Genomic DNA, 22077 nt, shown 5'->3' on the forward strand with positions numbered 1-22077 from the left:
TTTTTTTTTTTTTTGGAGACGGAGTCTTGCTCTGTCGCCCAGGCTGGAGTGCAGTGGCCGGATCTCAGCTCACTGCAAGCTCCGCCTCCCGGGTTCACACCATTCTCCTGCCTCAGCCTCCCGAGTAGCTGGGACTACAGGTGCCCACCACCTCGCCCGGCTATTTTTTTGTATTTTTTAGTAGAGACGGGGTTTCACCGTGTTAGCCAGGACGGTCTCGATCTCCTGACCTCGTGATCCGCCTGTCTCGGCCTCCCAAAGTGCTGGGATTACAGGCGTAAGCCACCGCGCCCGGCTGAAGGCAAGTTTTAAATAAAGCAGAGGGAAATCCACTGCCCTTGCTTTCGGGTGCTGTTAGTTGTCCTCGCCTCACTGTGTCTGCTCTCTCGTGTAACAGGCAGAACATTCACAGGCAGGCTGGGAAAGCTGGAGCGATGGGCTGTGGTCTGGAACATGGTATGGGTGTGGAAGACGGGCTGTGGGTTTTGCTCAGGCAAAGGGCTAGGAGAGCCAAACTGTGGTCAACATTCTCAAACTGAGACAGAGCACATATATTGTGCTTCTCTAAACAATTTATTCATCTCATCATTAAAGTCTTTTAGAATTTTCACCACTTAGGTCTCCACGGCATATCTCTTTATACAAAATATACAAAAAAAAAAAAAAAAGGTGTTGGCCAGGAGTGCTGGCTCACGCCTGTAATCCCAGCACTTTGGGAGGCCAAGGCGGACGGATCACAAGGTCAGGAGATCGAGACCATCCTGGCTAATACAGTGAAACCCCATCTCTACTAAAAATACAAAAAATTAGCCGGGCATGGTGGCGGGCGCCTTTAGACCCAGCTACTTGGGAGGCTGAGGCAGGAGAATGGCATGAATTTGGGAGGCGGAGCTCGCAGTGAGCTAAGATCACGCTACTGCACTCCAGCCCAGGCAACAGAGCAAGACTCCGTCTCAAAAAAAAAAAAAAAAAAAAAAAAGGTGTATATAAATAGGGATCCATTATTTATTCATTCAACAAACAGGTTGAGGATGATCTGCTTTCAAGCCACTCTCCTGGGACCACTGGGGTGAGAAGCCCTGCAGCCTGGTGAAGGGTGCTGCAGGTGGGAACAGCCAGCACGAGAGCCAGCTCGCTAAATGCTGGAATGACTCTTGGTGAGGCAGCTGCTGTGGGAACAGAGCAAGGAGAGATGAATTCCAACTGCTGGGTTTTGGGGTGCTCCCAAAGACAATGGCATCTGAGCTGATTCTGAGGGCTGGGGAAGAAGACACACCGGAGGAGGGAGAGGCGAGGGGAAGAGAGAAAGTGCACGTGTGATGTGGCTGGGACAGAGGAAGGTGACTGGGGAAGGAGTAGAGAAAAAAGGTGGGAAAACCTCTCCTGTCACCCCCTAAGGCTCCCGGCCCCCACTCCAGCCTGCCCCTACATGGCCTCGGCCCACCTAGGCAAACTCACGTCCCCTGCCTTTCTCTTTCATCCCTGCGACTTGGTGACATCAGACTCCTGGCTGGTCACCAAATTCACCCAGCCCCTTCCCACCTCCAGACCATTTCCCTCTTCTGAGACACCCAACAACCTCCCTGCCCCCATCTCTAGCTGCCAAAATCACACCCGTCTTTCAAAATTCACCTTTCTCCAGGATTCCTGTTCTAGTTCTCGACTGGGCAAGATGTTGTTCTGAACTCTCTGTGGTTCCTCCCTTGTGTTCTTCTCGCCGGCACCTTCCAAGGTCACCTTGCAGTGTGACGGTTTGCCTGCTCTCCTCTGCCCACCGCTACATGCAGGCGCTCCACGGCAGGCACTGCCTCGCTATCCCTCAGTCCCAGCACAGCTGTGACCCACACAATAGTCGTTCAATAAAGACCAGCTGAGTCAAAGCCAAGGGCACAGATTGCCCTCTTACAGCTACTGAAGAACATAATCGCTACAGGATTCCCTCGTGACCTCGTTATAGGTGAACACAAGTTTTCTTTTTCACAGTTTGCTTTCCTAAGTTGCAGGTCATAAAATACCCACAGAAAACTGGGAAAACATGACATGGCTATGTGCTTTTACTTCAAAGACGTTAACTCATGTTGGTAACACTGACCAGAACCTGCACACCAATGAGGATGTACATCATTGGCTAAGGTGTTGCTTTGGTGCCACTCAGCTTGCAGTAACCTTCGGGTGCTGGGGTAATAGAACATCCAGGACGGACAGGAAAAGCAGAAGCAAAGGACCATCTTTGCTGAAAGGGGTTCTGGGAAATTCAGCCTCAGCTGTATGTAAATAGAAGTTATAATGCATATCTACATACTTAAAAACATTTTTTCCTGCAAACCTGGTTAGTAAAACAAAGCTTCTGTTAGTTCCATCCGATATACTCAATTATTTTTGGCCCCCCAAAATGTATTTCTCAGGTATAAATCGGCCTCTTTCTTCAAACCAGTCTGTGCTGCCACGTCGAATACCTGGAGGGCTCTCTGGCCATGACCATATAAAATACTTGTGCCCAAATGCTGAATTAGTTGCTTCTCCCTCCCCGCCTCTGCTTTTTTAAAAACGTTTCCATGGCATTTTATGTAAACATCTAGTAAAAAAATTTTTGTTGTTACACTGGAATTCTTTGTTTACTTAATATCAAAATGCCCAAACCGACTAAATTACCTGCAAATGACTTCTATTTTTCTAAATTAAATACCATGGTGAAAATTGGCCAATTTTCTTATAACACAATTTTAAATTATCACTTCACCCTGCCAACAAAGACAAACTAGAAATCAGAACAACTCACAAGCAGCACCTACATTTGCTTCACTAAAAAAGGAAAGAAAAGTCCTCTACAGAGTAAGACGGACCAGCACTCCCCGGCACAGTGTTACACGACAAGACAGCAGAGAAGACTCGTGTCACAAACCGTTAACAATACATGTGAAAGGTCTGCATAAAGGAAGACCTTGTGATCTTAGCAAGAAACATTCAATGTCACAAAGATGTCAGTTCTCTGGCACAGAAACTCAATGCAGTACCAGTAACAATTCCAAATATGGTTTTTGGTGGAACTTCAGAAGCTTTTCCAAAATTCACAGGGAGAAGCAAGGGGCTAAGAACCGCACATGCTAAGAGAAAGAAGAACATTATAGAAATAAACAGGCAGCATGATTCTGTTTATATAAAGTTCAAAAGCAGGCACTAAAAGAGATGTGGTTCATGGACACACACACGAGTGGTAGACGTGCAAATCCCTCCAATCACCTCTGGCTGAACGTCCTAACGGTACCAAGTAGAGTAAAGCGAATCAGATACTTCACACTATCGTATTCTGTGCCTGTTAGTCTGAAGCCACCTATAATACTGAGCTGTCTCAGGAAGGAAATATTCTTGTAACATGGTTTCACTGGTAACTCTTTTCAAATCTGAAATCTTTAATATCTGAAACGATAAAGAATTTCTTTCCATATTACGACATACAGTGCATACCCATTGGCTGGTGATAAAACTATTACAGAAATAAGATACAAATTGCTTGAAAAGGTATTTGGAATTTTATAAGTTAAAAAAGTCTTTCAATCTCCTATTCCTTTGTTACTTACAAATTAAGAATTAAGAGATATTCTAACATGCAAATGGCACTTTTCATACTAGAATAATCTACAATCCAAATGCAGAATTCAGTCCTAAATTAAAGATATGGTTTTACTTTTAATACTTTCTTTCTGAAAATCAAGCATGTTTAAGTTAATTTAAAATCATTTTGAGAAAAAAGGAGTAATTATCTTCATTACCAATATTTGTGATCATGCATCCTTTAGTGAAGTAACAATGAATGGTTGGACTTCTTTGGGCATGAAGACAGTCTAAGCTTAGGGCCTAGACCTTATTTCCTTCCAACACAAAGACGGCAGTCTGAGTAAATTAACCTAAGCAGTGACACAGGAAACAAATCATGCCCAATTCCCAACCTCGAACCCAACAACTTGCTTCCAACAGCCAATGGTCTTCCTTATACTCTTATTAGGGCACAGCAGATTCCATCTAACAGATCTACAATTACCACAGTTCCTTTTAATCCAGTTCAGTGATTTCCAGATTTACAGAATCCATATCTACCTAAGCCTAAGTGGACAAAGTATAATTTGGCGAACAATTCCACACTGCAGGAAAAAATAACCATATAAAACATGTATTCGGGGACAAACATGGTTAGGAAGCAAAATTCAACAAGTAGTCGTTGACAATTTGGCCTCTTTCATAAACCACACTTTGAGATGTATAAAAGTATTGCTAATTTCAAATCAAAGAAGCAGCCAAGTCTAATTAAATTTTTCCTCAGAAAATCTGAAATCCTACCATATGTTTAAAATGGACTTACTATTCAGCACTCTTGTTTTAGTTTTTTAGGAGATGGGCTCTTGCTATGTTGCCCAGGCTGCTCTGGAGCTCCTGAGCTCAAAGGCAATGTTCACACCTCTGCCTCCCAAGTATGCACTCTGTGGGTGGGGCCCTAGAATCTGCTTTCTCCAACAGGAGCACCACCCACCCCACTGCACCAAAGGTTGGTGTTGATAAGCTTACATATTGATCAAGCCACTTAACAGGGCTGTTGAAACACCAAACACCATTAAGTAAGTAGGTTTAAATCAATCACATTTTCTCAATATGCTGTCACCATTGACATTGTGGGCCTGACAATTCCTTGTTGCAGGTGCCTGACCTGTGCATTCCTGCCTTCTACCCCCTTAATGCCAGGAGCCCCCCTCACAAGTTGTGACAACCACACGTCCCCAGACATTGCTCAAATCCCCTCGGCAGCAAACGTGCCTCAGCTGAGCAGCTCTTGTTGAAACGCACACCCCTTTTTAGAACAGAGTTTGGATTACAGTTTTTGAACATTCATCTGGTCTTTGGGATAAAGACAGATATTGGCAACATAAAGGAGACTTGTGTGGCTGATACAGAAACACTCCAGGAGTTACTATCATGTGAAGAAAGCAAGTCACAGAGTAGCAGAGTCAGTGTAATTCCACCTATGTGAAAACAAACATAAAACAAAGTTATTTCCATATATAAAGGCAAAGAAGACTGCAAGAATCTGCACAGCCCACTGATATCAGGTTACTTCTCCGGAGGCTTTTGAGGTTGGGGGCAGACTGCTGTGCTTGGACTATTGGATTTTTTTTTTTTTTTTGAGAAGTAGTCTCAATCTATTGTCCAGACTGGAGTGCAGTGGCACGATCTCAGCTCACAGCAACCTCCACCTCCCGGGTTCAAGCGATTCCCCTGCCTCAGCCTCCTGTGTGGCTGGGATTACAGGCGTGCGCCACGACGCCCGGCTAATGTTTGTGTTTTCAGTAGAAACGAAGTTTCACCATGTTGACCAGGCTGCTGGTGAACTCCGGACCTCAAGTGATGCGCCTGCCTCAGCCTTCCAAAGTGCTGGGATTACAGGCATGAGCCACTGTGCCCGGCCTTAGGATAATTTTCAAAAACAGTGTTAGGTCTCCACTTCTGTAAAATGTAGATGATAAAACTGACTTTGAAGAAGTTCACAGAAGTGAGTGAGGCACAAGCACGGGAAGCAGCGAGCATAACGCGCTCCCAGCACATCTCAGCACATCTCCCATCTCCTATCTGATGCTGCTGCATCTGAAGTTGCAGTTCGGGCGAGCATGGAGTATAATCTGATAACTGCATAACCCCCGTTCCTGGGTTCCGGATTCCTCTAACCTTCTCCCTTCTTCCTCTTCATGGTCACTGCCAAGGCCCACCTCCTGCCCTCTGGCTCGTCTCCCGTGCCTGCTCCTGCATTCACTCACCTGACCATATCATCTCTAGGTCTGCCACAAATGTATGCAGAGGCCCAGAACGAGCCAAGGGTGAAAACCGGAGTGCCTAAGTCAGTGTTTCTCAGGATGTGATGTGCAGAGACCTCAATCTGAATTATCCTGCAGACCACCTTGGTCCCACCCAGCTCACTGAGTCCAAACCTCTGGCGTGGGGCCTAGAATCTGCTTCTCCAACAGGACCAACACCCCCTCCCCACTGCACTGTAAAGTCTGGGGCTCACCAGCCACAGACCTGACTCTAGCTCAAATGCCGTGTGTCTTTATCTCCTGTGCACTAGGTAAAGAACCAGGAGAGGACAGCATGGGGGAAGCCCAGGTCATCCTGTGACCTCCCCACCTTTGCTGGAGTGACCCCTTCCTCTGGTTCAAAATCTCCAACAACAGGGTGCAGACACACCCCAGACCACCGTGTGTGGCGAGATTACTTGAGGACCTGAGGTAGAACACTTTCAGGATGGAAATGCCTCAAGACTTGGAGTCAGACCCATTTACGTTCACCGAGTAGTTCTGCCTCTCAGTGAAGAAATCACTTACTGTCACTACACGTCAGTGTCTTCTTTTGAAATGGAGAAAATGATACCTCTCAAGGTGAGGAGGTCTGAAAGAAGCCATGTGTGTAAATCGCCGGCTAGAGCTCTGGCTCATCGTAGGTGCGAAACACCTAGTTTTCACGGTTCAGCGCCAGGGCTGTTCCTCTGACACAGGCCAAATGTCTAGAACCCGTCCTCATTAGGGGGAGAAAAAGGTCTTTAAGTCTTCTGATTCATCATTCTGTTGGCCTACACAGCAAGCACTGATCACTGCCAGTACTGAACCGAACTCTTCCGTCTCCCACGAGAGACGTGATCTCACGGTCTCTCCCCGGGGTTCTTCTTCCCAGGCTCCCAGGAAGGCAAGTGTCACGCCACGACTGCCACAGCTTCGGGAGGCACGCAGCGCGTGGGTTAACGCGGCCCACTCCAGGAAGAGCTCCCGTAGGCTCTTGCCACTGCCTCCAAACACGACTTCATATTGAAAACACCACACCCCAGCACCATCATTACCCCTGGGGAGAAGACACAAGAAGTCAGAAGGAACCACAAGCCCAGAATTCACACTGCTTGGTCCCATAAAGAAGGTCAGGAGTTCCTAGGAGGGATAAATTTCCATCCAGTGAAATGCAAAATATTTGCCTTCCTTGGTACACATTGCTCCTGTCCACAATTTCAAATCTTCCTACTCGGTAAACCTTATCATCCTTCAGTGGTGGTCACAGGACAGTCTGAAACAGGTCAGTGTTTGTGTCTGTTTTCTCAGTAACTTCTCTGTTTGTTTCCCACTAACTTTTACTTCCTGCAGTTTCTCGTTCCCTCGTATTTTTATGTCCACTCCTCCCGCACCCTGCCATTTACAATCCCTCCCTGCACTGACTCTCGGGCCTTTGCCTCCTGTCCTTAAGCCTCATCTGCCTGAATCCTTTCCTCATTTCACTCTGCATACTCAAACTTACAGTATGATGTGCCCTATAATTTTTTAAAAACAAAATTACAAATAAGTTACAAATGATATTTTAAGTCAAGTTCAAAAACAGAATTTCCTTTCATTTAAATCTCAATATATGTAATTTTCTCATGATAGCATATTATATGTGCATTCTGGGATGCTATTCAGATACTGTGAATATCAATTAAATGTGTCAATTGCTATAACTGAAAAAAATGGAACAAATTTATTCCCATCCCTTTTGCAGTTTTACATCCACAGCCAAAACAAATTACTGCAGACACGTTTCTGTAGCTTTTGCTTTAAAATCCTGCCTTCAACGCTTTTTTTTTTTTTTCCTTTTTAGAATTTATATGTCCCATTGCAGTTTAAGTGAAATGATCTACAATAAAAACCTAACTGCCCTGGTATTTTTAGAGCCCTTTTTACTGTGAAATAAACACTCAGAAACCTGGAGAACTGCAGCGGTTAAGTCTGTGAGTGGGAAGGAAGGCCGCTCACTCACAGACCCTCCCAGCGCCTGTTGTTTACACAGCCTATTCCGCGAGCAGGATGCTGACAGAACACAATTCACGGAATTTCCACACACGGGTCCAACCATAACAAAGTCCACAGCTTTTACTTTTCTTACAGAACCTCTTGCTTGCTCACTCGTTAGTTCCGGGGGGGGCGGAACAGAGTAGGCTTCCCAAAAACCAAAACCAAAAGGCTTTAGAAAATAAGCCTGAGCGAAACCACGGCACTAAGCTGTATCTTTAAGAATGTATACAGAAATATGTAGATCCACAGACCTGGAAATGTGTGCTTTACTAAACACATTTACTAGGAGCAGGTCACGAGTTTGATAAATACTCTGCCAGGCTTAAATAATCATCCCTTTGAAAACACTCTCATCTCCTGGCTTGCCCCCTTTTCTAAAGGCCAGTGGTACTTGCTGCGTCAAACCCTGGCCTTGTGAATCCATGCTGCAGCTCTTCTTCCCGGTGCCCACACAGCTGAACGCTGCTGGAGAGTATCAGACAACTGAGCTGACTGCATTGGCTTGGATTTCTGACCACAATCCTCAGAGGGGCTCAGCAGTGCCTCACAACCTTCTTATGCATCCTTGGTCATTTTGCTTGGCCGCTTCCTGAGTAATTATTTCCTGCTTCCTCTCTCATCACACCACCACCCCTTCCCCAAAAGTCCCGGTGAGGATCTCATCTCATACATAGTTGAGAAAACAGCAATTAGCAGGAAACTCACTCATCTGACCACCAACCAACTTACAAGCTCACCTGCACAGGCACAGGCACACCCCACGTCCTGTCTCCCTCCTGTTCGGGTGGAAGGAGGGTCTCTGCTCCTGTAAAGCAGCCGTCCACTTGGGCCCCGATCACCTGCACTCCTACCTCGCCAGGACCCTCCGCAGCAGTGACGGGCCCCGATCACCTGCACCCCTACCTCGCCAGGACCCTCCGCAGCAGTGACGGGCCCTGATCACCTCCACCCCTACCTCGCCAGGACCCTCCGCAGCAGTGACGGGCCCTGACCACCTCCACTCCTACCTCGCCAGGACCCTCCGCAGCAGTGACGGGCCCCGATCACCTGCACCCTACCTCGCCAGGACCCTCCGCAGCAGTGACGGGCCCCGATCACCTCCACTCCTACCTCGCCAGGACCCTCCGCAGCAGTGACGGGCCCCGATCACCTGCACCCCTACCTCGCCAGGACCCTCCGCAGCAGTGACGGGCCCCGATCACCTCCACCCCTACCTCGCCAGGACCCTCCGCAGCAGTGACGGGCCCCGATCACCTGCACTCCTACCTCGCCAGGACCCTCCGCAGCAGTGACGGGCCCTGACCACCTCCACTCCTACCTCGCCAGGACCCTCCGCAGCAGTGACGGGCCCCGATCACCTGCACCCTACCTCGCCAGGACCCTCCGCAGCAGTGACGGGCCCCGATCACCTCCACCCCTACCTCGCCAGGACCCTCCGCAGCAGTGACGGGCCCCGATCACCTGCACTCCTACCTCGCCAGGACCCTCCGCAGCAGTGACGGGCCCCGATCACCTGCACCCCTACCTCGCCAGGACCCTCCGCAGCAGTGACGGGCCCCGATCACCTGCACTCCTACCTCGCCAGGACCCTCCGCAGCAGTGACGGGCCCCGATCACCTCCACTCCTACCTCGCCAGGACCCTCCGCAGCAGTGACGGGCCCCGATCACCTGCACTCCTACCTCGCCAGGACCCTCCGCAGCAGTGACGGGCCCCGATCACCTGCACTCCTACCTCGCCAGGACCCTCCGCAGCAGTGACGGGCCCCGATCACCTGCACCCTACCTCGCCAGGACCCTCCGCAGCAGTGACGGGCCCCGACCACCTGCACTCCTACCTCGCCAGGACCCTCCGCAGCAGTGACGGGCCCCGATCACCTGCACCCCTACCTCGCCAGGACCCTCCGCAGCAGTGACGGGCCCCGATCACCTGCACCCCTACCTCGCCAGGACCCTCCGCAGCAGTGACGGGCCCCGATCACCTGCACCCCTACCTCGCCAGGACCCTCCGCAGCAGTGACGGGCCCCGATCACCTCCACTCCTACCTCGCCAGGACCCTCCGCAGCAGTGACGGGCCCTGATCACCTCCACCCCTACCTCGCCAGGACCCTCCGCAGCAGTGACGGGCCCTGACCACCTCCACTCCTACCTCGCCAGGACCCTCCGCAGCAGTGACGGGCCCTGATCACCTGCACCCCTACCTCGCCAGGACCCTCCGCAGCAGTGACGGGCCCTGATCACCTCCACCCCTACCTCGCCAGGACCCTCCGCAGCAGTGACGGGCCCTGACCACCTCCACTCCTACCTCGCCAGGACCCTCCGCAGCAGTGACGGGCCCTGATCACCTCCACCCCTACCTCGCCAGGACCCTCCGCAGCAGTGACGGGCCCTGACCACCTCCACTCCTACCTCGCCAGGACCCTCCGCAGCAGTGACGGGCCCCGATCACCTGCACCCTACCTCGCCAGGACCCTCCGCAGCAGTGACGGGCCCCGATCACCTCCACCCCTACCTCGCCAGGACCCTCCGCAGCAGTGACGGGCCCCGATCACCTGCACTCCTACCTCGCCAGGACCCTCCGCAGCAGTGACGGGCCCTGATCACCTCCACCCCTACCTCGCCAGGACCCTCCGCAGCAGTGACGGGCCCTGATCACCTCCACCCCTACCTCGCCAGGACCCTCCGCAGCAGTGACGGGCCCTGACCACCTCCACTCCTACCTCGCCAGGACCCTCCGCAGCAGTGACGGGCCCCGATCACCTGCACTCCTACCTCGCCAGGACCCTCCGCAGCAGTGACGGGCCCCGATCACCTCCACTCCTACCTCGCCAGGACCCTCCGCAGCAGTGACGGGCCCCGACCACCTGCACTCCTACCTCGCCAGGACCCTCCGCAGCAGTGACGGGCCCCGATCACCTGCACCCCTACCTCGCCAGGACCCTCCGCAGCAGTGACGGGCCCCGATCACCTGCACCCCTACCTCGCCAGGACCCTCCGCAGCAGTGACGGGCCCCGATCACCTGCACTCCTACCTCGCCAGGACCCTCCGCAGCAGTGACGGGCCCCGATCACCTGCACTCCTACCTCGCCAGGACCCTCCGCAGCAGTGACCCGCATCATTGCTGGATTTCTTGTGTCAGTTACAAACATGCTGGAAGAGCTACCTAGATTAAAAAGAAAAAAGTTCTCCTTGATCCTACCTCTCCCTCCTTCTAATTATCGCTCATTTCTGTGCTCTGCATTTAGCACAATTTCCTGAGAAAGCTGTCTAAACTTGCCTTCTTTGCTTCTGTAACTCACATTCATTCTTCAGGCTTCTTTAATCTGGCTTCTATTCCTACCAGTTCACCAGTCAGAACTCCATGCTGCAAACCGTGGGATTCAGCCCCGCACCCTCTTGCTTGCCCACTCAGTGGTGCCCTGGGCTGCCTCTTCCCCAGGGCTGCACCTGTACATCTCCAGGACGCACGTGCACTGCCCGCCCTGGCACCATGTGGGAGAGACCAGAGCAGGTCAGCAGGGTGGCCCTGGCTTCTGCTGCTGGCACACCACATGCTACATATTTTTCTTTTCATCTAGTTTAACTTAGCTGGTACTTTCTCTTCAACCCCATTTTTAGACACTGGAGACCTGGGCGCTCAAGTGGTCCCCAGGAGATTTTGTATAGTCCCGTAATTTTGATGCCATTTCTATGCTGAGGTCTTGCCATGAAGGGCTGGACTCCAGGAAATTCTGTATAGTCCCGTGGTTTTGGATGCCGTTTCTATGCTGGGGTCTTCTGTAATAAAGGGTTGGACCCCAAGATATTTTATACAGTCCCAGGATTTTGGATGCCGTTTCTACGCTGAGATCTTCTGTCATGAAGGGCCGGACTCCAGTCTTGAGGTGTCAGGACAGTGGCTTTCAAGTCCATGAGAGTTTGTAGTCCCATGATTCTGGATGCCGTTTCTATGCTGGGGTCTTCTGTCGTAAAGGGCTGAACTCGAGGCCAACTTCCCCTTCAGCCTCGCATCTGGGCAGGTCAACAGAAGACTAAGAAAGCCTGAGTGCTCCCTCCTGTGGCCTGGGGAGGGGTTCAAACCCCAACAGGCCCGGCCCAGCCCAGCCCAGCCCAGCCCAGCCCCAGCCACCATCCTATTTCCTTTTTTTTTTTTGAGACAGGGTCTCACTCTGTTTCCCAGGATGGAGTGCAGTGGCGCGATCTTGGTTCACTGCAGCCAAGACTTCCTCAGCTCAGCAATCCTCCTGCCTCCTAAAGTGCTGGGATTACGGGCATGAGCCACCACGCCTGCCCACCATCCGACTTCTATAGTGTGACCACACCTTCCAAAATTCTAGCTCCAGCCCTGCCATCTCTCCTATGTTCCAGATCATACATGAAACTAGCTTACCTGACATCGGCAACTGTGCAATCGATATCTCAAATTTAACGCAATTAAGACTCTTAGACATCCCCAAGCCCCTTTTTCATCTTTGCCACCCAAGAACATGATTCAACCACATGGTTGCTCCATTCAACATTTTAGACGTTACCTTCGACTCATCCTTCAAATCCTCTCCCTCATCCTCCATATCCAGTCCATCCGCAAGTCCTGCCAATTACAGCTCAACCACACTCTGGATAGGTCTGCTTCTCTCCAGGACACTGCTTTCCCCTGACCTCAGCCACCATGATCTCTCACCTGCATGCTGTCACAGCCTCCAGTCTCGTTTCTCTCGTTTCATTCTTGCTTCCTCCCCCAAGATCCATTTTCCGTAAGGCAGCAAAAGGAGAGAACGTTAGGACATACCTCTCTTAAAGCCAGAACAATTTTTACGAGTAAGAAATGTGAGTTGTTCCGAACGCAATAATACTTTTGATGAGACCGATTTCCTTTTTAAGAATGAAGATGCAGGGAACAATGGGAGGGACACCTTGGATGAGAAATCTAAAATCGATTCCCATGGTGCTTCAGCCACGTCAAGCTGGACAACTACATCTGCTGGGACCAATGACAGGAGGAGCAGGGACAACGACCAAGGACATCACCAGGTAGACGTCGTGTTGCTACGTGAAGGTGACCTGGTGGCAGGCACCTTCACTTGTTTCCAGATTTGGAAGACAAGCAAGTCTGTTACATCTCCGCTTCCTGCCACAGATACTTTCAGTTGAAACTTGACACCCCAGGGATGGGAAACCCAGTAGTAACACAGAAACTGGATTAGACATTCAAAGGCCTCAGTCCCAGTCTCCCAACTTAACTAGGTTTTTAAATGTTTCTTCACATTTAGGACCTCACTTTTCTCATTTTCAAAGTGAGGATATAACATTTTTCACAGGGAGTTGTTCAACGCAATTACGAATGAACAAACTGTGGAACACCACTGAAATATGTTATTAAATATAAGCTCTCTAGAAATGTCCCTTTCAAAACAGTACCTGTAATCTTATCAAAATTTTAAAATTACTATTATTGAAGCAACAGAAAAAGACTATAGAAATTTCAGAGACATAAAGATATAGTCAAGATAGAGCCTCTTGGATCTTGCAGAAATGACAGAATTCTATTTCCAGTTTGTTTGTCCAACCTGATATCAGTTTTTTCCTATACGGTTTCATTTCCTACCACATTTCCTGCCCTTCATTCATCCAAAGGTTACATGTAAGAATGAAACAGGCAGAATTTCAATAATCAACTACGTAGTACTATATTGTCAAAATCACTGAACAAAAAAGATTCTCTTGCCAGAAAGTTGCTTTATTATAAAATCTTTACTATAGTGTATTTATATTCAAAATAGATTAGGGGATATTTATTGAGCACCTCCTATGTACTTGGCTTTGGAGACGTAGCAGCCAACAAGAGTTGAGGCAGCTGCCTTCATGGGGTTTACATTCCAGTGAGGAGAACGGGAAGAGGCAACGAACACATATAGAAGTCAACAAGATGAAGATAACCAACAATAAAAGAAATGAAGAGCATACTGATTAGATCAGAAATGGATATGATTCACTGTAGATAAGCAAGGGGGTGCTACTCCACAGACTAAGCATGGGATCAAGACCTGAAAGGTAAGAAAAGAGCATGCAAACAGCTTGTGGAGTAATTGGCCAGTTCAGCCCAAAGGCAAGGAAACACCCAGACTCTAGCTGGGCCATGGTGAGCAGAAGGAGGAGTGCTATGAGATGAGGGTGGAGATGAAACAGGCCTCCAATCATGTCACACCTCGTATGCTGTGGTAGCAGGAGCCGTGGGTGTGATCAAAGGGTATTCAATAGGAAAACAACTTGATTTTATTTTCAAAAGTATTAAATTTGAGATTATTTTGTGAACAGTGGGGAGGGAGCCTAAAAATGTCTCTAAATAGGGCAGCAGCATGAGTTCCGCTTTACAAAGATTGGGTTGGTAAGACTGTGCAAGACAAACTGAAAGAGGAAGATGACACTGGAAGCTGAGATACTATAGGTTGGTGCAAAAGTAACTGCGGTTTTTGTCACAGTCAAAATGTAAAAAGTAGCCAAACTGCAAGGGTTCAATGGCAATGAAGAGAAAAGGAAAAAAGCGTGCGACCCCACACAGGTGTGATGGACGGGATTCGGTGCTGACCGGAGCCAAAGAGGGAGAAGCCAGAACTGCGGAGGGTCATTTCAGCCTCGCCAGAGCGAACGTTGCCACAGGAAGACATACCAGGCATAAAGGTGAGGCCCAGGAACCCGGAGGACAGTGTGCTCCCCTTAAGCCATGACACCACTTTCTTCTCTCCTTCTGAGTCCACCCTGTTACCTCCAAGGCTGCACACCAGTACCATTAGTGACCCTGGGCCATACACCAAACCAACTGAAGAAGGATGTACAGGGTTGGTTTTTTCTTCGGGGTTTTTTTAAAATTTTAATTCCATTGGTAATTCTGATGTGTAGCCAGGGCCAAAACTCATTGGGCCAGGCAGAGCATGGAAACTAGATTAACTAGATCTCTTACATTTTTGGAGATGGAGGATTACTTTGGGCATTCTCCTTCTGCCTGAGGAACAGTCTTAGTACTCCCTTCGTGGAGCTCTGCTGGTGACAAATTCTCCTCCTTTCTGTTTACCTAAAATGTCTCATTTTTAAAGGATTCCTCCACCCCCATGAATTTGAAGGTATCATCACACTGTCTCCCGGCTTCCCTTACTTCCGTGAGAAGTCGACAAGCAGCCTGTCAGGGCTGGCCCTAGGAAGATGCAGGACAGCACTTGCCTTGGGTACCAAACGATCCACAGCCATGTTCCTACCAAAAATGCATGAATAACGCAGCTCCTCCACATCTTCACCAGCACTTTATGTTCTCGCTGGCTTTTATTTTAGCCATTTGATAGGTGCATAGTGATAGCCCACTGTAGATTTATTTTTTTCACTTCCCTCAATGGCTAATGATGTGAAATATCTTGTCATGCGTTTATTTGCCCTTTTTTTTGCTCATGAACTTATTTCACCTTTTTGGTAAAACAGTGTTTGCCCATTTTCTAACTGGGTTGTTTTTTACCAATGAGTTTTGAGATTTCTTGATATCTAGATACTAGTCCTCTGTTATTTGTGGTTTGCAAATACCTCCTCCCGGTCTGCACTGTCCTTCACGTGGACTTTCACAGAACATAAGGTTTTAGTTTTGATGAGGTCCTAACACAGTTGATTTTTCTTTTTACATACTATGCTTGGGGTAGCAAGTCTAGAAACTATGCCTAGTTTGGCTGAGCTTGGTGGCTCATGCCTATAATCCCAGTACTTTGGGAGGCCAAGGCAGACAGATCACGAGGTCAGGAGATGGAGACCAGCCTGGCCAATATGGTGAAACCCCATCTCTACTAAAAATACAAAAGTTAGCTGGGCGTGGTGGCATGTGCCTGTAGTCCCAGTTACTTGGGAGGCTGAGGCAGGAGAATCACTTGAACCCGGGAGGCAGAGGTTGCAGTGAGCCAAGATGGCGCCACTGTACTCCAGCCTGGCGACAGAGTGAGACTCCGTCCCAAAAAAACAACTATGCCTAGTTCTAGAGCCTGAAGATTTTCTATGTTTTTTTACCCAAAAGTTTTATAGTTTTATATTTTACATTTAAGTCTGTGATCCATTTGAGTTAATTTTTGTGTACGTTGTGAGGTTTAGGTTGATGTCCAATTGCAAAAGCACCATTTGTTGAAATTTCTCCATTGAATTGCTTCTGTACCTTTGTCAAAAACCAGTTGAACATACGGGTGTGGGTCTATTTCCAGGTTCTCCGTTCTGTTCCACTCATCTATGTGTCCATGCCTCTGTGAATACCACAGGATCTAATTACTGCAGCTATCACAGTAAAGACTTAGTATTAACAGGGATTTCTCCTACTTTTTTCTTGTCAAAATTGTTATAGCTATTCTAGGGCAATTTTAGAATAAGTCTGTCTATGAATATAAAAAGCCTTGCTAAAATTTTGATAGGAAATGCTTTGACGTTATAGATCAATTTGAGAAGCACTGATATCTTCAAGTTGAGTATTTCAACGCATCATCACTATATGTCTCTCCATTTATTTCATCAGCACTTTGTAACTTTCATTATACAGATCTCATTTTATTATATATATATCTAAGCATTTTATTTTCTTTGGAGTGACTCTAAAAGTTACTGTGTTTTTAATTTTGGTTTTCTAATGTTCATTGATAGTATACAGAGACGCAGTTGACTGTTGTGTGTTGATTTCGTATCCTGCAGCCTGCTGACCTCGCTTACCAATTCTAAGAATTTATTTCTTTTGGTTTTTGGTAGATTCTTTAAGATATTCCATGTAAATGATTATATCACTTGCAAATAGCAATGGTTTTTCTTTCCTTCCAATATGCAGGCCTTTTCTTTCTTTTTCTTGACTGATAACAGTGTCTTGAACTTCCAGTGTGATAAGAACACATCTCCTCACCTTGTTTCTGGTCTCAGCGGGGAGGTATTCAATCTTTCACTATTAAGTATGATGTTCACTGTGGGTGTCTGGTAGATGCCCTTTATCAAGGTGAGGTAATTTCCCACTATTCTTAATTTGTTAGGAGATTTTTTTTTTAATCGTGATCTTATTAAATGCATTTTTTCCTGCATCAATTGATATAATCACATTTTTTCTTCTTTAATATGGTGGATTACACTGATTGATTTAGAATAGCTACTTTAACGTCTGAGTCTTAATGCTGATATATGGAGCCCCTGTGTCTGTTTTATTGTCTGCTATTTCTACTGATTCCATTTTGTTATCCTGGCTCTCTGTGTACCTAGTTATTTCTATCTACACCAGACACGACACTACACTTGCAAAACTGCTGACAGGAATAATTTGAGACACCAAGATAATACTGTCTTCCTCCCAAGAGGCTTGTCAGACCTGAAGCACTAGCAATCAGGATTCCCCTAACCCAGGGTCAGTGACTGAGATGATCTGAGGGTGCCCGCACACGCTCTGAGGGCCTGTCTGCTTCGGTTCACCCTTACCCTTCAGGTGCTTCCCTTCAAGATCCCAACCTCAAGTAAAAGGTTCGCCAGGATGTGCCTGGTTGGCGGACCACAGACTCTAATTCCTCCCGTCCTAGTCCTGCGACGCTCTCAAAAGCATCCTGCTGCTTAATTGTCTCCTTTGGAACTGGCAGACACCCCTAGTCTTAAACCACAGGCTCACCTCCTGTGGCCTCTACCCTTCTCTGGACCCTGACTAAGAACATATTTACTGTTGAGCTTTTTCAGGTTTTGAAGCATATTTTTCATATTTAGTCTGAGTTTTCTCATCCTCAGGAGGTGTCACTTGATTTCTGAGTTTGCAATTGCTAAAAACAAAGTCCCTCATGACCGATCCTGAGTATCTGATGAAAGCTGTGAACCCTTTTCCAGGAAAACTACATATGCCTACAATATTTCTACACAACTTCATGGAGTTTTCTGACCCTTTGAAGCCCATCCATGAACACCAGGGTCCAAGGTCCTCAAGTTAAAAAACCCAAATATAGCCAAGGGCAGTGGCTCACACCTGTAATCCCAGCACTTTGAAAGGCCGAGGCAGGAGGACTGTTTGAGCCCAGAAGTTCCAGAGCAGCCTGGGTAACAAAGGGAGACCCTATCTTTACAAAACAATTTTGAAAATTAGCCAGGTATGGTGGCGTGCACCTGTAGTCCCAGCTAGAGAAGCCGAGGTGGGAGGATTACCTGGGTCCAGGAGGTCAAGGCTACAATGAGCCGTGACTGTACCATTGCATTCCAGCCTGGGCGAATGAATCAGACCCTGTCAAAACAAACCAACCCCAGTATAATAAAGGAACTGTGTGGTAGTTAGAGTTCACCTGTACTGAAAGCTTTCTCTGCCAGGTACTGTGCTTCCAGCCCTGTCATCATGCTTATCTTGCACATGGCCCTCACAGCCTGCAGGAATCGCGGCTTGTTAAAGCGCAGAGCTGACTCCTGAGGAAGGCCAGTGTTGCTGGGCCCAGGAGGACTTTCTACTGCTGCTGCAGCCAAGATGCCAAGCCCTGAGTCGACGTAAAGGAGTTAGTAGGCAGAAGGTCCAGAAACAAAGTCTCAAGCCTGGGCATGCTCTGAACGGATGGAGCTATCCAAAGAGCCCTTCTGAGTGGGTGCAACACCACAGCAGAGGTCCCCACAGGCCACAAGCAGGAGTGAAGCAGGCATCAGTGGCCAAATTCCAGGAGTCCCTAGAGGCAGGGTTGATCTCATCAGGGGAGAAGCTCTACAATCATGAATATAATCACAGATTGAGACTCAGGCTCCTAGGACGGGCACAGGGCTCCACGCCAGAGTCTTGGCTCAGAGCTGTTAAAGGCCCCTGAGCCAGCACTCGTGGGAGTGAGACACATATCATAGCCCAGCAGCCAATGGAGACGGAATTTCTGAAATGCTACCACAGTTCACTGTCTTTAGCTTGGGACTCAGGTGGGAAAGGGCTGTAGAACACAACAGTGGCTCTTGATGGGGCCAATTCAAAATCCAATGATCTGCTATTAAAACATTTCTGTGGCTTTACTGGCATTTAGTGGTTAAGGAAAACTAGAAGTATACCATGTAATAGCAAACTGTCACACGCAATTTTCAGATGTTCCACTGTACCATCATGTATGTAGAACCTTCTTTTAGAGCCTAAAGCTGTTTTACATAGAAATACAAAACATGTTTTGCATGTTCTGGCATCCTCTGACTTCTCCGAAAATGTAACTACCCTGTTGATCAGGGGAGATTTTACAGAAGTTTCATCAGAGCTTTATCAAGAGTTGTCCATCATTTGGGAAAATCACCTCCTGGAAGGCAAGGCCACACAAGGCCGTCGTCTATCAGTCTGAATTTGCAGTGCTCACATTCTCAGAGAGCCCATGTGTAGATGCACGCATCTGTTCATGATGTCTCCCAGCCTCATAAGACGCAAGTACTTACACTGGAAATGTACATTATCTTATTAATACTATTTTTTTCTTTTTTTAGGGACAGAGTCTTACTAGAAACAGGTCCAGACTGGAGTGCAGTGGCACCATTACAGTTTATTACAGCCTCCACCTCCTGGGCTCAGGTGATCCTCCCACCTCACCCTCCCAAGTAGCTGGGACCACAGGCTAATGTGCCTGACCTAGTTTTTCTTTATATTGTAGTAAAGGCAATATATATATTTTTTGTTGAAAGAGTATTTTGAATTTCATTTCAGGATCTCCAAGCAGGTATTATAAAACATCTGTTTTTAAAAACTGGTGTTGGATCTGAATGGGTTTAGACCTTGCCATGTATCATATCCTTAAAACAATCTGTTCCACAGACTGCACTCTGGCCAGTTTTCACAGCCCCCCCCCCACCCACCCCTAGTACTTAAAATCCTTTCCTCCTGCTGCTGCTTAGATACCGAGAAGCCTCCCCAGGATTGACTCTGCAGCCCCATCCTGCACCCACAGCCCTCTCTGCCTCCTTGGGCCCCTCCTACTGGCCAGCCTCCTCCCAGTGCGTTCTGCTCACCTGCCACGTCCCCTTCCCTCTCCCCCTCACCTACTGAAGCCCTAATTGCTCTTCCGGGGTCAGCTCCAGCCGAGACCACCTCGGGTCCATTTGCCATGACCTTACTAGCCACCCTTCTCCCAGGGCATGGTCTCTCGGCCTAAGAAAGTACTGACTGATGGCTGTTTGCCTCCTGGACCATCTGACCACTGGGCAGTGCCCGGTGCACACAGGCACTCCATTTGTTGAACGGACGGGTGAGGGAACAGAGAAGAAACCACCACCAGAGGCTCCTGGTTTCCATTCCAAGGATGAGTGTTTACAGTAGTGACTTCCAGAGTTCTGAAAGGTACACATTTGCCTTGGTACAATGGCTCTGCTGTTTAGGTGAAACCTTCCATACTTCATTTCCCCGCAAAAGTTTTATATTTTAAGAACTCTCTATACAACAGAGAGGACATTTATTAGATAAAAAAAATTTACCCAGCTTATACGAACCCTCTTTGTTTCTTAATAAACACTTATCTTATTTTCAGGATGATTGATACAAGTTAGTATCTATCTGCTCCATGTGGTATAGCTACTGATAATAATATGTATTTTATATTTAAAAATTTTATTTTGGTGTAAATTTAGAGTGGGAAAACCTCTCATTTCTAAGTTTTCATGGTCAAATCTTCAAGACTACAGATGAACACAAACAGATGCTCTTACAAACACCAGTGAATACCTGGTGTTGGAAAATCTGGCACATGAACCACAACTGGGAGCTCACACACGGTAGCAGTCAGGGACCCTGGATCTCAGAGCAAAGCTGCTGGGGTTCACACTGGTACCCACTACTTACTGGCTACATTACCCTAGGAAGCTCAACTCACCTATCTAATGAACCCGAGTTTCCTCATCTACAGAATAGGGATATAATAATAGTTCCCAACTCAGAGTTGGTGAGGGAATTAACTGAGGTAAGTCTTACTTCAAAATGTGTGAAATTTGTAAGCAGTCAATAAGTGTGTATCATAAACAATATTATGGCAGTTGTCCGTCCACAAGCCACTCTGTAAACCATCAAGGAGGCCTAAGCGGCTGTTTACGGGAGAGCGGCAACATGATAGCAGAGTCAGGGATGTGGACTTGACCCAGCTCCTTCATTTACCAAATGGGGGATTTCAGGCAAATGCCTGACATTTCTCATCTCATCTATAACATGGAGATAATTATATCTGCCCTGGAGTATCATGAGGTTGTTGTGGGAATTAAATGAGATATATGAATTTCCTTTAAAATTTACAAAACAGCATTAAAATCTAAAGTATTAATGTAATTGTTATTTTCATTAGAAATTGACTATTCTTTGAGTAACTTATGCATATAACAAGCAGATGACATATAAATAAAGACCATGCTTTCTTAAAAAATATACTCACCTAAGGAATAAAAGGTGCATATTTTAACTTCAAGATATTTATTTGAACCAGGAATAAAACTGTCTCAATCATGAACACAGTCAAGTGTTATTTTAAATTCAGACAGATAAAAAGCACTTTCCAGAACACGTCAACTAAGATTATGCTGAGCTTCAGCTGTAGTACACTTCCCACCAAAAAAGCAAATCCGCACAATGAACTGCCTTTTATAAATGTGGGCTGTACTATGCAATATAAAAATACAATTAACAAAAGAGAACATTTTTGAAAGTTTTCAACAATGTAGTATAAAGCATAAAATTTAGGATAATTTGACTTGCTTCCTTTTTAAACAACATTTAAAGTACATGTTAATGCCAATTAAAAAATATTTTTTTTGCATAAATCAAGAGGGAAGAAGCATACACACAGCACACACACACCCCCTTGCACTGCTAGTCTCTCATCATTTCCAGCTCAGTTAACCTCTGTGAAACTAGTACAGGAAAAATAAACCATGCTGCTACTGTGGCGAAGACCACACAACTTTTTAATGGAACTGTTCCAAGGCTTGAAGTTCCATTTGAAAGTCACTAACAAAACCTTTGGAAATGTTAAGAAAAAAAGCAAGCCAAAGAATTGAAGGCCTGGCAAGTCTTGAAGCCCATACTTATCCACACTCGTGAAAAGTAATCACGAGTCAAGTCTGGTTCTCTCTTTCCCTCTGCATTTTCTTCAAAGCAATCCACTAACAAAACTGCGATTTCCTTTTGCAGTGAAAAAAAGAAAAGGATGAAGGGAAAAAAACAGTCTGCATAAACAAAATTCAGGGAAAGAAAATTTGTGCCACCACACAAGAATTACAA

The 22077-nt window shown here is 47.1% G+C and overlaps 1 protein-coding gene across 14 annotated transcripts in view; it reads right to left on the reverse strand.

Annotated features, from left to right (window-relative positions):
• LOC105498944 (FA complementation group C) overlaps window positions 1-22077 on the reverse strand; it is a 217055-nt gene that overhangs the window by 81615 nt on the left and 113363 nt on the right. The window contains exon 1 of one of the 14 annotated variants that reach the window (XM_071078755.1): window positions 12535-19642. The exons of the other annotated variants lie outside the window; for them this stretch is intronic. Within the exon in view, the coding sequence (XP_070934856.1) occupies window positions 12535-12540 (6 nt within the window). The 5' untranslated portion in view covers window positions 12541-19642. Of the gene's footprint in view, window positions 1-12534; window positions 19643-22077 lie in introns of those variants that run through there. 14 annotated transcript variants of the gene reach the window in all.

This window comes from Macaca nemestrina, chromosome 14 (assembly GCF_043159975.1).
Source record: "Macaca nemestrina isolate mMacNem1 chromosome 14, mMacNem.hap1, whole genome shotgun sequence".
In the NCBI taxonomy this organism is placed as follows: domain Eukaryota; kingdom Metazoa; phylum Chordata; class Mammalia; order Primates; family Cercopithecidae; genus Macaca; species Macaca nemestrina.